General features: G+C 39.9%; 1 protein-coding gene across 4 annotated transcripts in view; it reads right to left on the bottom strand.

The window, feature by feature from the left end:
- The window catches only part of LOC126092210 (mesocentin-like), a 619468-nt gene that overhangs the window by 78511 nt on the left and 524491 nt on the right, over window positions 1–16466 (bottom strand). For all 4 annotated transcript variants that reach the window (XM_049907701.1, XM_049907704.1, XM_049907705.1 and 1 more), the window contains exons 3-7: window positions 9474–9621; window positions 5068–5143; window positions 2564–2608; window positions 1815–1988; window positions 1060–1212 (exon numbers count right to left, since the gene is read on the bottom strand). In XM_049907701.1, coding sequence (XP_049763658.1) covers window positions 1060–1212; window positions 1815–1988; window positions 2564–2608; window positions 5068–5143; window positions 9474–9621 — 596 coding nt within the window. The remainder of the gene's footprint in view (window positions 1–1059; window positions 1213–1814; window positions 1989–2563; window positions 2609–5067; window positions 5144–9473; window positions 9622–16466) is intronic.

The raw sequence follows: 16466 nt of genomic DNA, 5'->3' as shown, positions 1-16466 counted from the left end.
TCCCCGCCTGGAGATCTGAATGGTGGACTATTTTACCTCCAGAATATTGTATCCAAGAGGACGCCATCGTCATTTAACCATACAGTAAAGCTGCATGCCCTTGGGAAAAAGTATGGCTGTAGTTTACCCTTTCTTTCAGCTGTTCGCAGTACCAGAACAGCAAAACCGTTTTGGTTAATGTTACAACGACGGATCAGTCAATCATCCAGACTGTTGCCCCTGCAAATACTGAAATGGCTGTCGCCTCTCTTCAGGAACCACACGTTTTTCTGGCCTCTCAACGATACCCCTCCATTGTGGTTGCACCTATGGTACAGCTATCCGTATCGTTGAGGCAAGCAAGCCTCCCCACCAACGTCAAGGTCCATGATTCTTTGGGAAGGGAGGGGAGGGGAGGGGAGGGGGAGGGGGGGGGGACTGGAAGTTGGTCATGAGTTTACATATTAAAAGCTGCCTAATAACAAAATATGGTACTCACAAAGTACAAAAAAAGATCAAGAATAAGTACAAAGAGTGACATCAAATTTATGTACCCCAAAATAAAAATATAAACAAGTACCCAGCACACAGATGGTAACGGTAAGTATGTCTTGAGGCTAAAAGGGTGCTGACTGGCCAGTAGTCTTGGAAACATGTACCAAATAAATGTTAATAGGAGTGGAAAGCAATAAAACGTGCAATGCAGTGGTGCAAATGGAACTGTTGTACAGAAGGAGTAACAGAGAACATGAAAGGAGAATAAAATTGTTATTTGCAGCTCTTATCTTGTTCCTAGTGCAACCCTCTCTAATTAGTGCTATTATTGCTCCTGCCCTATTATTGTTATTAAATAAGAAATTTTTTCATCTCCATGCTTTTCATTCTCAAACAAACAACATTATTCCCAGAGTTAAATTTACCATTATCTGGATTTACAGACAGCTGAAAACAATTTTTTCAATGGTGTATTAATATGAAACAACTTAATTAAAATTAAGAGACTAGAAGGGTTATACAGTAATGTCACATATAATTCAACTCTATTACTGAAACGTAAATTGCGACATAAAATTGGCATACCTATCCCTGTAAACCAGCAGACCAGAGGCACAAACCCCCAGCATTATGTCCACGCCTTCTGAATCCTTGGCAGGGTGGAGGTCAACACCATACATCGCAAGTTTCTTTGCATTTTCCAGATAGTGGAGCTCTGCTTCTGCTGGTGTCTGCCCTCTGAGGAAAAGTGTCATGTAAGTGCTCATGCCACAATGAATAAGTAAATTCATGAATCAACATCATGTTACTGAATGTAAGTCTATAAATCAAACTCTCTCTGGTCAAGAATGTGAATATGTTAAAGACATTTTAATTTACTGTGATGTGATAATTAATCTGTAACACATCAGTCTCTAGTTAATTGCAATAAAATTTATCAAGTAATAGTTGATACACTGATGCTGTACACAATGAATTTTTTAAAAAATTCAGCAATGTGGTATTTCAAATCAATTCCATCAGAAGGTTTTTCACCAAACCAATGAGTCAAATAACCTTGTCATAAGTCAAGTGACTATAAAAACAATACACTAGCATAAAACAAAAAAGACTGGCTTTTAACTTTAAAATTTGTATTATTTACAAGTAGCTGAAATGATAAGGAAAACTTGCAAGAACTACTGTTTAAATGCTGATGTAAATTCTTGCTTTGTAACTATTTCACTATGAGATCCCCAATCACATAGCAGATGGAAAATTTCTGCAGAGTGGAATAACTGTCATAAACCTGCAAACAAATGTGTTCCATTATCAATACAAAACCAAGCATAATTACTTACTTGTGTGTACGGTGCAGATCCATGACTTTCTCCTCCAGCTCGGCTGTTTGGTTTGGAGCAAACCTGAAGTCTTTTAAGTAATTCCTCCCATGCTCATCTGGATCATAGTCTCCAAGCTCTGACTGAACTAAGTATGATCCCAAAAGAGCATGTGTTACGAATGAGCAAGGTAGCCTGAAAAATAACGACAGGAAGACATTAATTATATCTTTTGAAATAAAAATCTGTTTTTGCTAAAATTTTGCACCAAAACTTTTAGACTGCTGCTGCTGCAATCTGTGTTTCTGTAAGAGTCACTATACATAAAGCCCTCTTTATTTTTATCCTCAGGAACTGTGCAAACTAAATCACCCATAAGATTCCAGATGAAAAATTCTCTGAAAAACCTAACATCTTGTACAATATATGCTTCTGTGGAAAAAATGTGTGCACATGGGAGGGGGGGGGGGGGGGGGGTTGTCACACAGGTGTGTGTGCAAGGGCAAGAGACTAATAAAATCTTAGGCTGATGTATATTTTGGTTAAAAAAGTTAAAATGATTAACAGAATTATGAATATTTCACTTTCTCCCCAGTGACAGAAATACTGTATGCAGTTTTTAAACTGACAGCTGAATAAGAAACCTGTGAAGCATGAAATACAATAACAGTTATGGAATTCACTCATCCAAAACATACTGATTTAACATAACTGCATGATTTGCTATTCTGTCCACAGTCATATTTATTGTATATTAGAACAATACTCACTTTCCTTCTAGAATGTCATTGCGGATCTGTAGGCACAACTGGTATCTGAAACCCAAGAAAAAATACATATTTTCCTATGCACAGAAAAAAAGACACTGTTTGGGTAAGTATTCACATTTTATTTCTGTAGATTAGTAGAACAATACTGAATTATTATTTAACATCAGCAGTAAAATGCTTCATTATGCTTTGTCAGAAGCAGCTTTACTGTAGGCAGTTATCCCAGAGAGAGAGAGAGTGTGTGGACGACTACAAGGATAGTAGATTTTTTTGAAGGATTATTTATATGTATTAAACATAAGTCAATTTACTGAATCAAGGACATAAACAGCATTCTCCAACTTCAAATAAAGGGAGTGTACAAGTCTGTGATATGGAGAAAGATGCAAGTTCAAAATTAACTTTCAGCTTCTTGTTAACCTGCCTAACCGATGTTCATTTCTCACTTTATATTTACCACATGAATGTACAGCGACAAGCTAAAACATTATGACAACTGCCCACCATGGGAATGAATACCTGTCTGTGTCCAAAGGCTAGAACCAAGATACAATGGTTTAGCTACAACATAGCAGGGAACGTGTCTTGATACTGAAAGTATATAAGCACAGCAGAGATAACTGGGCAATCATTTTAGCGATTACATGGGTCCCAAGATGGTATATGGTTATGGCTCACTGCATGGGAATGAGCATATCAAAAGTATGAAACTGGTCGGCTGTTTGTGTACAACTGTCATGAACATCTATGGAAAGTGGCTGAAGGACTGAGAAACCACAAGTTGCCAACAAAGTGTTGGGTGCAGACACCTCATCACAGAATGTAGAGGTCGAAGGCTTGCCTGCCCTCTAAAGCAGGACAGATGGTAATCTGTGGCACATTGGATGACAAAATATGATACTGGTTTAGGTACAAGTCTTCCAGAGCCCACTATTCAGTGCACATTGTTGAACATGGGACTCTGAAGCAGCCACCCCAACGTCTGTTCCCATGTTGACTCAATGACATCATCAGTCACAATTTTATTGTGCAAGTGATAATCAAGATTGGATCATGGATCAAAGGAAACACACCACCTGGTCAAATGGGTTACATTCGTTGTTACACCAAGACTTTTGTGCCTGGATAAACTATCATCAGTGCGAATGGTGGCTCAAAACATGAATCATGCCATGAATGATAAGAGGCAAAAAAATTCCATGGGAGACATACACCTATGTTTCCACGGGACCTGTAGCAGTAATTGTAGGCACTGCGACAGCTGTGTACTATGTGAACACTGCGAACCTCCTACATCTCTTCATGCTTGATGTCTTCTCTGATAGCGATGGCACTGTCCAGCCAGATACCTGTCTGTGTCCAAAGGCTAGAACCAAGATACAATGGTTTAGCTACAACATAGCAGGTCAGCAACTGGAAGCAGTTAATTCCATAAATTATCTGGGAGTAGGCATTAGGAGTGATTTAAAATGGAATGACCATATAAAATTAATCGCCGGTAAAGCAGATGCCAGACTGAGATTCATTGGAAGAATCCTAAGGAAACGCAGTCTGAAAACAAAGGAAGTAGGTTACAGCACACTTGTTTGCCCACTGCTTGAATATTGCTCACAAGTGTGGGATCCGTACCAGATAGGGTTGATAGAAGAGATAGAGAAGATCCAATGGAGAGCAGCGCGCTTCGTTACAGGATCATTTAGTAATCGCGAAAGCATTACGGAGATGATAGATAAACTCCAGTGGGAGACTCTGCAAGAGAGACGCTCAGTAGCTCGGTATGGGCTTTTGTTGAAGTTTCGAGAACATACCTCCACTGAGAAGTCAAGCAGTATACTGCTCCCTCCTACATATATCTCGCGAAGAGACCATGTGGATAAAATCAGAGAGATTAGAGCCCACACAGAGGCATACCAACAATCTTTATTTCCATGAACAATACGAGACTGGAATAGAAGGCAGAACCAATAGAGGTACACGAGGTACCCTCCGCCACACACAGTCAGGTGGCTTGCGGAGTGTAGATGTAGATGCAGATGATAGTGAACTCAAATTGATGTCTTGGTCACCAAATTTACCTGATTTGAACCCTATGGAGCATGTCCTCAAGCACTATGCCCACAAACACTATGACCCCAATTCACACAAATTGCATGACCTGTGGGTAGAAATACCTTTGGAAACTTACCACAGACTTGTCAAATTCACGGTACATGTGGTCATAGTATTTTGGCTCATCAGTGTGGTTCTGGTAACCAATAAAAATTAATGTATCCACACAAGAAGGTACAACTAAGTCTCCAGTGTTTAGTATATATAAATTAATTTAACAATGAATAGACGGTACATAAAGTCAGGAAAACATTTTAAGATAAAAGAGGAAAGTTTGATATAAGAGAAAAGTGGGCCATATTTAGACACTGCCTTTGAACACCCTCACCATTGTTGTGAAGCACAATCAGCAAATAAACTATAATCAATAGAATTGGTGATCATGGTAAACTCACCTTGTGATGTCTTCTTGCAGCTGTGCTGGATCTGGAGGGTAAAATTTGACCTCAAAGTTGAATTTCCATGGTTCATCTATAAACAAAAAGAAATTTGCATGGAAAGCTGACCAAAATCATAAAATTAATTACAAACTAATTCTCAACAAAAGTAAGGAAATGATCGTTTCGAACTGTCTACTACAGGAAAGTTATACAAGGAAAATGTGAATACTATGGTATTTATGATACAACATGAAGTTTAGAACTGATGTTTGAAAAGAGACACAGGATTTGTAAGAATATTAAGGACAACATTCTTATAAATTAACAAAATGTTCCCGAAAGTAAATGTTGACAAATTCAATCAACAACAAACATAAGTGAAGAAAATATATAAATCACTCAATAACAATCTATATTCAACAATGCAATCAAATGAAATGAAAGAGGGTGAAGTTTAACAGTGCCCAACACATGAAATGAACCAATTAGTGGTTAAACAGAGCCCAACAGTGATATAGCTACAGTTATTGAAATATAATTTTCATGAATCTAAAAACAAAGATGATGTAACTTACCAAACAAAAGCGTTGGTATGTTGATAGGAGACACTCACAAACACAAAATTCAAGCTTTCGCAACCCACGGTTGCTTCATCAGGAAAGAGGGAAGGAGAGGGAAAGACGAAAGGATGTGGGTTTTAAGGGAGAGGGTAAGGAGTCATTCCAATCCCAGGAGTGGAAAGACTTACCTTAGGGGGAAAAAGGGACAGGTATACACTCACGCACACACACACACACACACACACACATATATCCATCCACACATATACAGACACAACAGTGTGTTTGTGTTTGTGTGTGTCTCTATCAACATACCAACACTTTCGTTTGGTAAGTTACATCATCTTTGTTTTATAGATATATTTTTCCCACGTGGAATGTTTCCCTCTATTATATTCATATAATTTTCATGACTTACATAACACATCCCTTTATATTGTAGTAACATAATAGTAACATAACATGCTTCCTTAAAAGAATGCACTTTTTGTTTATTTTACCTAAACATGTTTCTGAACAGTGTCAGCATCAGTGAGCACTTCTTTATTTCTACTGCAAGTACCGCTGCAGAAAGTATGAATTCGGGATTTGCTAGCTTTAAATTTATCACTACTTTCACATTATATTTCTGTTTGTTATACCTACCTAAAATTCCATTATCTATATCTTGTAATTACCTATTCCATCTCAGTCTTAAGTCTACACTAAATGCAGCATGTTGTCTACACTAAACGCAGCTTGTTTTGATCTACACCAGGATAGTAAATCAGTATGTGAACTAGAAATGCAAATCTAAATCCTCGTGCTCAATAATATGTGAATAGACTGTTGCTGTAATTGGCTCAGCCTGAGTTAAGCTAGATGGGCTGCTAGCTTTGCTTTTTATTATTTTAAAGAGTTATTAGTACTTTTGTATTTCTGGACATCTGTTGATCCAGTCATTGAGAAAAGAATGTTAACTGTGCAGCTCATTACAGAGCTGTAGTGGAGGTCATTTATTTTTCTTTGTTCTCATTCATGCTTCCAACTTCTAGGAAACTCATAATGAAACATACAACTAGCAGATCATCGTGAAATGTTTTTCATAAAATACACAACTAACTATTATTTACAATTACCAAAAACACAAAAAATAGTATTAATTCCTCAGAAACAGCTAGTTTAACTCATAGTAAGGCCGCTACAACAACAGTTCCTATTGCAGAGAATGATATATTTTATCATGTAACCGAAATATTTAGGCATATACAGGAAACGTGCAACTTAAGGTAAGATGCAGTACAATAATAATGATAGTGATATTTTTAGTGTCCATTGATTCAAAATTCATACACTTCCTGGTTCTGTATTTTCAGCACCATTCATTGTTGCTGTTGCTGTTGCTGTCGTTGTTGTCATCAAGTTCAAAATATATGATGAATGGTACTTCATTTAAGCAAATCAGATATAACTTTACAAACCTGGATCAAATTGAAATTCTTTATACAGTTCTTCAGTGACAAAATCTTTTCATTTTACATTCATTTATTCCCGACATTACCATGAATGGATAAAGTCATCTGCCCATTTTGATAGTCATGAGTCCCTTAGGCATTCAGTATTCAGTTTTGCATCAGAAGGCCTTATTTCTTGCAACATACAATGAAGCGCCAAAGAAACTGGTATAGGCATGCGTATTCAAATACAGAGATATGTAAACAGGCAGAATATGGCACTGTGGTGGGCAGTGCCTAGACAAGATGATAAGTGTCTTATGCAGTTGTTAGACTGGTTACTCCTGCTACAATGGCAGGTCATCAAGATTTAAGTGAGTTTGAAAGTGGTTCATAGTCAGCACTTGAGTGATGGGACACAGCATCTTCCAGGTAGCGATGAAGTGGGGAGTTTCTCATACGACCATTTCATGAGTGTACCGTGAATTTCAGCAATCTTGTAAAACATCAAATCTCTGACATCTCTGTGTCTGGAAAAAGATCCTGCAAGAATGGGAGCAACAATGACAAGAAAATCGTTCAACATGACAGAAGTGCAACTCTTCTGCAAATTGCTGCAGTTCAATGCTGGGCCATTAACAAGGGTCAGCGTGCGAACCATTCAACGGAACATCATCTACATGGGCTTTCGGAACCAAAGGCCCCCCTTGATGACTGCATGATATGAAGTTTTACGCATCACCTGGGCCCATCAACACCGAAATTGAACTGTTGATGACTGGAAACATGGTCGGATGAGTCTCTTTCAAATTGTATCTAGCGTCTATACATGTATGGGTATGGTGACAACCTCATGAATCCACGGACTCTGCCTATCAGCAGAGGACTGCTCAAGCTGGTGGAGGGTCTGTAGTGGTGTGGAGCATGTGCAGTTGGGAGTAATACGGGGCCCCTGATACGTCTAGATACGACTCTGACAGGTAACATGTACATAAGCATCCTGTCTGATCACCTGCATCCATTCATGTCCATTGTGCATTCCGACAGACTTGGGAAACTCCAGCAGGACAATGTGGCACCCCACACGTCCAGACTGGCTCCAGGAACACATTTCTGACTTTAAACACTTCCTCTGGCCACCAAACTCCCCAGACATGAACATTATTGAGCATATCTGGAATGCTTTGCAATGTGCTGTTCAGAAGAGATCTGCACCCCCTCGTACTGTTATGGATTTATGGACAGCCCTGCAAGATTTATGGTGTCAATTCCCTCCAGCACTCTTTCAGACATTAGTCGAGTCCATGCCATGTAGTGTCGTGGCACTTCTGTGTGTTTGTGGAGGCCCTACATGATATTAGGCATGTGTACCAGTTTTTTGGTTCTTCACTGCATATTTTACATGCAGTGTGAGCAGTGGTGCAACTTGCTAAACTAAATTTGTCACAGATACAGTACAGCAATGGATTCTTCTTAAGAATATAAGTTGTTCATAATGAAAACTGTACATTCAGATTAAATGAAACTGGGGGTATGACGAGTAACTGTTTATACGATGTTGTAAAATTTATCTTTTATTTCTGTAACAATTTAATTAATGTATTCATTGCATGGATGGAATGCATCAGTACTGTGTGTTCCTGAGAAATGTGAGAGAAAACTAATTGTGATGATACAGGCAGCAAGGAAATGATTAATTAACATTATAAATTACATTTGTATGATTCACTAGTTATTATCAGATGTAAGAACTCCAAACAAGAAATGACAGCTGAATAATGAAAAAGTGGCTACTTGACAAGTGGCACACACACAATAAATCTGAGAACACAAGGTCCATTCTGCCAAAAGAGTGGGTAGTCTTGGATGAGAGTAGAATTACTATTCAGTATTATTTGATTTCTCTTTGGATTTGTCTGGCTGTGGCCTACATGGTATGTGGTTAATGGTTGACTTCTCTGCTAATTTTCTCAATACCCTCAGTAATAAATCTCCACTTCCCCCCCCCCCCCTCTTCATGATGGAGCAATCTCCATTTTGAAAAACTGTGTGTCAATGAGTCCTGCCCTTTTGTAAAGAAAGGATACTTTTCCCCCTTTCTAGTGAACAAGAATTTCATGCATAAAATGATGTAACTTTCCGTTTGACTTCAAATGATTGCACAACAGGGCAGTTTTGTTCAAAATAATCCCAAAAACTGCGAAATTACATCAAAAACAGCCCTCAATTTTGCATGTATGTCACATCTGGTTACTCATTTGTTGAATCTAAGAAGCAGCAGCTGAGGCCATAAACTGTCCATTAAAATACTGACATGTGCAAAATGTTATAAAATGATTACGTCTCACACCAGTCTCTCACAAACAGAAGTACTACAAGAAATACTGAAAAATACAAGTAATTTATATGAAACCACAGTTTCACTTACTCTTTATGAATTTTGTGACCCGTTTGTCCAGCTCGAGCCAATTACGAGGATCGTGTCTGTCTTCGTAAGTCAGGGCAAAGTAGTCCTTCTCTAGAAGATTCAAGTGCTCACACACTTTATCCAGCACATCCTGGCCCTTTGCTCTTCGCTGTGAACAAAAACATACCCTCAGTGATGGACTGTAAATACTGGGAAAAGATTTTATACAATTCGCAAATGTGTTTGATCACAGTAAACACATTTCACCTTTTTATTTTATGACATGAAAGTGAATAAAGGACTGGGTACCACTGGATATCATTGTTACTTCAGTCATGATCATAACATTCCTAACTCATTTTATTGGATTCATCTGATAAAACCATAATTGAACTTTTGTTTTAAGTATTCAACTATTCACACATAGAAATCCAATTAAATCAAACAATGGAAAATTCAGGATGTAATGTAACAATATTATGAGAAGGAAAATTGCAACTCGCTATATAGCAGAGATGCTGAGTCACAGATAGGCACAACAAAAAGATTTTTCACACTTAAAGCTTTCGGCCAATGGCCTTTGTAAACAACAGACACACATACACGCACACACACTCACGCAAACCCAAGTCGTGTGTGTGAGTTACGTTTGCGTGAGTGTGTGTGTGTGGACGCGTATGTGTGCCTATTGTTGACAAAGGCCATTGACAGTAAAGCTTTAAGTGTGAAAATCTTTTTGTTGTGCCTATCTGCGACTCAGCATCTCCGCTATATGGTGAGTAGCAGAAATCCAATTAAGGAACCTGAGTTCCTCAACATTCTGCAATACTCTTTTTTTTTCTGCCATATTAACACCTGTTACAAAAGCTTTCTTCAAGCTACTCTTAAAATTCTTCAGATCTTGGGGAAAAACTTTCAATAGTCAAGATCACATAAATTATGTCTTCATTGCTGACAACCAGTTTCGACAATTGAACTGTCATTTTCTGTTCTTCAAAAAGTTTTTGTTATAAAATGTGTCCACTGTGATTTAGTACCTCATACCATGTTATGATTATATTGGATACAATATTTCACATTATTTATAGGTTTTGATAGAAATAGATTTATTTACAATTAAAAATCCCCTTGTGCACATGGACATGTTCATGTCTGTAGTGCTCACAGAAGCTTGTTAATTCTTAAAACACATAATATACAGACAGTCTCAAGTAAAACATAGATCACTCCTTCCGTTCAACATGAGAAAATTCAGTCTTCACATCTACTACTGATAGAAAGGATACTAGAACAGTTTTGCATAAGACCTCCATTTATTCCCCTTGCACAAAATAACTTCCACTGTTTTTAATGCATCTCCTCATACTTCAAATCTACTTTTCCCCAAGGATCTTCCAGTAGCTGGACACATTTTCATCTAATGTCTGCAAGGGCACTTCAAATAGCCTGCCCTTAAGATGCATTACTGCTTTCGAAACAAGACAAAGTCAGACTTGGTAAGATCAGGCTACAGAGAGGCTACTAAATGGGTCTAATGATTGCAAACATTGTAGTTAAAGTTCTACACTCGCATCCAGTAGGTGATGCATTTTAGATGCTGCAGGTCGCCAGCACTAAAGTCGCTACCATGCATGACCCACAGAGGCAGGACCTTGGTCATTTGGGCAATGCTGTTGACATGCATATAAGCTGGCCCATGGACAGTATCAGCATTTGTTATGTGCTGCATGAAGTGTTAAGTCTATTGTCATATCACTACCCTTAGAATGACCCTACTTTTTTTCTGGACTGTCTGGTTTTTGTTATTAGTATACATTCAGCACACAAATGATAACAATTCTTGCTCTGTTTACAGTTACACTTTCATATTAGGAGTGGTGGTAAGCACTTGCTTCCCTACCATGCATTTCATGACACAGCCAAATTCATTCGGGTACAATGGACACTAAGTTTCTTCTTAAACTTTGACAAAACAGCTGTTACTGCAGTAACAACAGCAACAGCACTAGTAAAAACTAAAACTGCAAAGCAGCAACAGCAAGAATAGCATGTTGCTATCCTGGAGCTCATGTGTCAGTAGTAACAACATCAGTCGTTGGTTACAACTAGGACTCCACTACCATTCACCTGCTTCGACAAGGCTTCAGAGAGCTGGAACACATCATACCTCCTAACACTTTGAACACCACTGTTTTGCTTATAGCATTTCAGATGGGCAGCAAAGCTTTACTCCTGTCTTCTGGTGGTGCAGAAATTGTGACCATTCACAGTCCATAGTAATTTATCTTTCAATGAGTTATGTACTCTGTTAACTTAACACTATAGTCATCAAGCACACCTTGTAGCAACCAACCTAAAGTTTAATCAGTATTATAAACAAGAGGGACAGTCATATGCGGCATGGGCTGATGACTTCAAGGGTCTTGCACAACAATGCATTTTCAATTACCAGAGTTGTAAAGTTTCCTATGCAGAACCACTAACTCATAATGTGGTTGTGTGTCCAGCTGTGCCTAGTCCCCAACAGGGAAGTCTGGCCTAAGCATTAGCAACATTCAATTCTGACCTTAGTGAACTCTTGTTAAATCTTTTGAGGTTGCTTCTAAAGCTCAGTGTACATTCGATAAAGTAATCGAGGTATCAAAAGTAGTTAGTGACTGTCATGACACCAGCATCCAGCTGATGATTTTGACTTGTCATCTTTTTCTTCCACCCTCAAGTCTCACCGGAGTTCAAGGTCATCCAAATCACTAGTATCTCATGAGAGACTTCACTAATTCGATCATAACAATTTCCACTCAACATTGCGTAAAACTTTTTATAATTATAAATGGGTGGGTCAAAAACATCCTTCCACGTCAGCATTGAAGCATGTGGCATCATACACATCACTGATCCTCAGTCATGGTCAGGTGGCAGCACAGTGCATGATACACTGGGATTGCAGCTGGCACTATCAACGGAAGCATCTCTGTACTGAAGTGGGGCGCTTATGTTTCATAAAATGTCAGACAGATCCAAAAGACTGGTTGCTTGCCCCTGAAAAACATTATTGGCACCACAACTGAATTATTCCCACACTGAAAACGTGGCTTTAGCAATTATTTATGCTGGGAAGAAGTTTCGTGTGTACTTGGTGTGCCTGCAAACTCCACTTATTGTTCGACAACAGGGCATTAATATTGCTTTGTGGGCATTGGACTAAGCTTCCAGAAAAGATAGCACAGCATCTACAGCGAAGGCCATTGTTTTTGAGTGGTTAACCAATGAAATCCACTTCCATCAACCAATTTGCTAATTTATATGTCCTACTCCCATTTCCCAGTGTTGCCGAAATCAAGTTCAATCTTCAGGAAACTGTTTTGGACCTAACCAGCATCTGCAACAAACCCTAGATGCCGACAGCATGCGCAGTAGTACTGCCCCTGACCCAGTTCTGCCCAGTTTCTCTGCAGTGCAGTCACAGTGGCCGGAGTGTTTATCAAAACATGCTGATCTAGCACATCAAAACTATTTTGATATGTAGCAAAGGCTTAATGCAACAAACGGCAACTTAACACTAACATTAAACTCCGAATACTGGTCATCATTTCACCCACACTCCAGCCACTTTGTGCCTCACACTTGAGGACAATAAGCAGAAAGCTGTGCCCAGCAGCACGTGTATTGGCTCTGTATTAATGCTGCAACTGAACATGTGGCCACTCCTGCCTGCTCACTGAACCAGCCAGCCCTGGCATAGCAGTGTTTGCCATAGTCAGGCCCAAAGCAACCATGGAAAAGAGTGTATGTCAATTTTTTTGCGCCATTTCAGGACGCTATGTGGTTTCTTGTGGGGGATGCTATCTCCAGTTTGCCTTTTGTGGCACAGATGCCATCATCTACTGCCCACACTACCATCTGTGCCCTCTGTCTAACTTGTGCAACTGAGAGCTTGCACTACATATTGATGTCCGCCAGGGATTTCCAGTTTATGCCATTACAATTCAAGGCCTTTCTTTGCCATAACAGCATTAAACGTCTGATCACTGCCAATTTCCACACAGCTTCCAATTCAGATGCCAAGCAGGTCATGACTTTCAAGACCTATGTGCCCAAGGATTTGCTGATAATGTTGACCGAGGGAGCACTACACAGCTTCCTCACCACGTAAAGGTTCATTCCCGTGGACTTGACATGTCTGGCCAAAATATTACATGGGTGCAGGCATCAAACCCTGCCAGAGCTGCTGTGCCCCTTACAGTGTGCACATGGCAACTGCGTCTGGGTATTCATATTACACTGCTGCCAAGGGTGACCCGAGTGGCTGTTGTAGGATGTAGGGGGTGTCAGATGCTCGACAACACAGCCACTCACAAGCTCATAACTCGCAACCAAGCCCAGCTCTGGCCACGACTGCATTCACTAACAGCACCACTGCCCCTCTGCCTCTGGCCCAGGGAACTGATACCCACACTGCCACCCACTGTGCTATCATATAATAGTCCTGTATCACATCTACTGCTCACTCACTGGTACAACCTGTGGCCCCTACTACCTCACTCATTAGCACACACAATCATGGTAACCCGTGAACACAAAATCACTCCCACCGCCAGCCCCTGTTGTACCCCCATCCCAGCCATTTGCCTCCCACATATCGTCAACCCAGCCAGCCCTGAAAAAACACAAGGCCATTTAAGTTATCCATGCCACTTGAACACATGATGGGGAGCTCCACTACAATTCCCCTCCTCTCATGCCTGCACCAACATTAACCTGGACTAATTGGCTCTACATAGCAATTAGAGTGAGGAACCTATCTCCAGTGGGTGTCTATAGCAGCAGTGACGTAGAGAAGCTGCAAATTCCCAGCATGGAAACTACGGCCACAAGGGTCAGGACCATGTGTGACACCACTAATGTGGATGAAAGCCAGCAAAGGGTCACTTTGGCGCTTGTTCCATGCTGTATGAGGTGTTTAGTCTAGTATCTTATCGCTATGCCTATGATGACACTGCTTTGTTTATCAACTATCCGGCTTTTGCTATTGGCTTACTTTCAGTGCACAGATAATGATGATTCCTACTCTGTTGAGAGTTATGCTTTCGTATCGGGAATGAATGTAAAGTTTACAAACCTACATCTGACATACATTCACACACTAAAGAGTAGCACTAAACCAGTACCAAGTACGCATCACATAGTGTCTATAATACAACATGAAATTATACCATACTTTTAAAGAAACTTCAAAATGCATACATTGATCCATGTAAGGTGGTCAACGGATGTGAGGCTATTTGTTTGAGATTTACGTCAGTTCACTCAGAACTAATCACTGTTCATCACCCAGCAGCTGTTGTTCCAGCAACACCACAGAACACTATAGCATCCTCTTGTGAATTACTGTACGAGTTTCCATGTAGCCACACCTGCAGAGCAGAGAGGTTGTGCCTGTAGCTGAACTAGTTTGTCTGATATACAGTACTTTCGTTTAGTTTCTGTTTCTCACAGACTTCTGCGAGAAAGTGAACTGTACCTGTGCACTTTACTCTTTAGACTAGTGTTTACTAACTTACTCTACGTTTTTGCATAAATTTTGGTGCACATCTTTGTGGGAGACAACTTTCCCACGTAGCTTCCCACCTCCAGAAGCACTATGTGACGTGACTATTTAAACCTCATGTTAGCGCACAGGGTTATAGTTTCAATCAGTGCTGTATAATTTGCGTATTTATTTCCTGCAGTAGCTTTTGAGTAGGCAGAGTTTCTAATAAAAAGTAACTGTTAATACATGAGTTTTCAGCAGAGAAATTTATTTCTGTATTAAAAACTTGTTGTTGTTGTTGTGGTCTTCAGTCCTGAGACTGGTTTGATGCAGCTCTCCATGCTACTCTATCCTGTGCAAGCTTCTTCATCTCCCAGTACCTACTGCAACCTACATCCTTCTGAATCTGCTTAGTGTATTCATCTCTTGGTCTCCCCCTATGATTTTTACCCTCCACGCTGCCCTCCAATACTAAATTGGTGATCCCTTGATGCCTCAGAACATGACCTACCAACCGATCCCTTCTTCTGGTCAAGTTGTGCCACAAACTCCTCTTCTCCCCAATCCTATTCAATACTTCCTCATTAGTTATGTGATCTACCCATCTAATCTTCAGCATTAAAAACTTACAGATCTTGTAATCTTAGGCTCTGCATAGCAGAGGTTACTGCCTCTGCTCTGCTACCGGCTGCATGGCAGTCAGTGGGTTAAACCTTGAGACAAAGTATTTCTTCCTGTTTTCTCTCCTTGTTTGTATGTTGCACACATTCCGATCTCAGTAGCACCACCGTTGAGTAATTTTCTCTTTTGCAGGGGTCTGTTCGTACTTTCTCAGTTACTTCAGACTGCTCAGTTTGTATTTCTTGAGATCTTATTCAATTTTTTACACAGTACAGTATTGCTAGGGGCTGTGCTGGTAGCGAGCAGACACAAGGAGAATTGGCTGGTGCCCATAAACAGCTGGAAGCTGCATTGGGCCCAGTAAACAGGCTTTTGACTACTACTCAAAGCTGTGGCAACACTGGGACACCAGTGACGAGACTAGTAACGCCTTTGGTGCTGCTTGAATCCACTGGTGACTTGGCTGTCACTGCATCTTCCAATATGCAACATCTGATTGGTCTGTCTTCACTTGAGAGTGAGTGGCAGATAGTGTTGGATTCCCTTCTCACTGGGTGGAAGGCAAAAGTGGGAATGGGCTGCATGGCTTGCTCCTTATGCCTTAGCAACAGGTATGAGTTGCTAATCAGTGTTGATAATACTCCTGAGCCAGCACAGGATGCCTTTTACAAGGTATTCTTTATGCCTCAAGTAGACAACGTAATTTGTTGGACTGTCTGAAAATAAGTTTACTTAAAATCACTAAAAAACGGTTATGATCATTGTCTGTGACACATTTTCAATCTGATATTATCTGTAACTAAAAAACTGAATAAAATTAAAATCTGTGTCTTATTATGTAACTGCAGAGCATTTTGTTTACT

The sequence above is a fragment of the Schistocerca cancellata genome, chromosome 7 (assembly GCF_023864275.1).
Source record: "Schistocerca cancellata isolate TAMUIC-IGC-003103 chromosome 7, iqSchCanc2.1, whole genome shotgun sequence".
Taxonomy (NCBI): Eukaryota; Metazoa; Arthropoda; class Insecta; order Orthoptera; family Acrididae; genus Schistocerca; species Schistocerca cancellata.
This window is presented reverse-complemented; position numbering and strand designations above follow the sequence as displayed.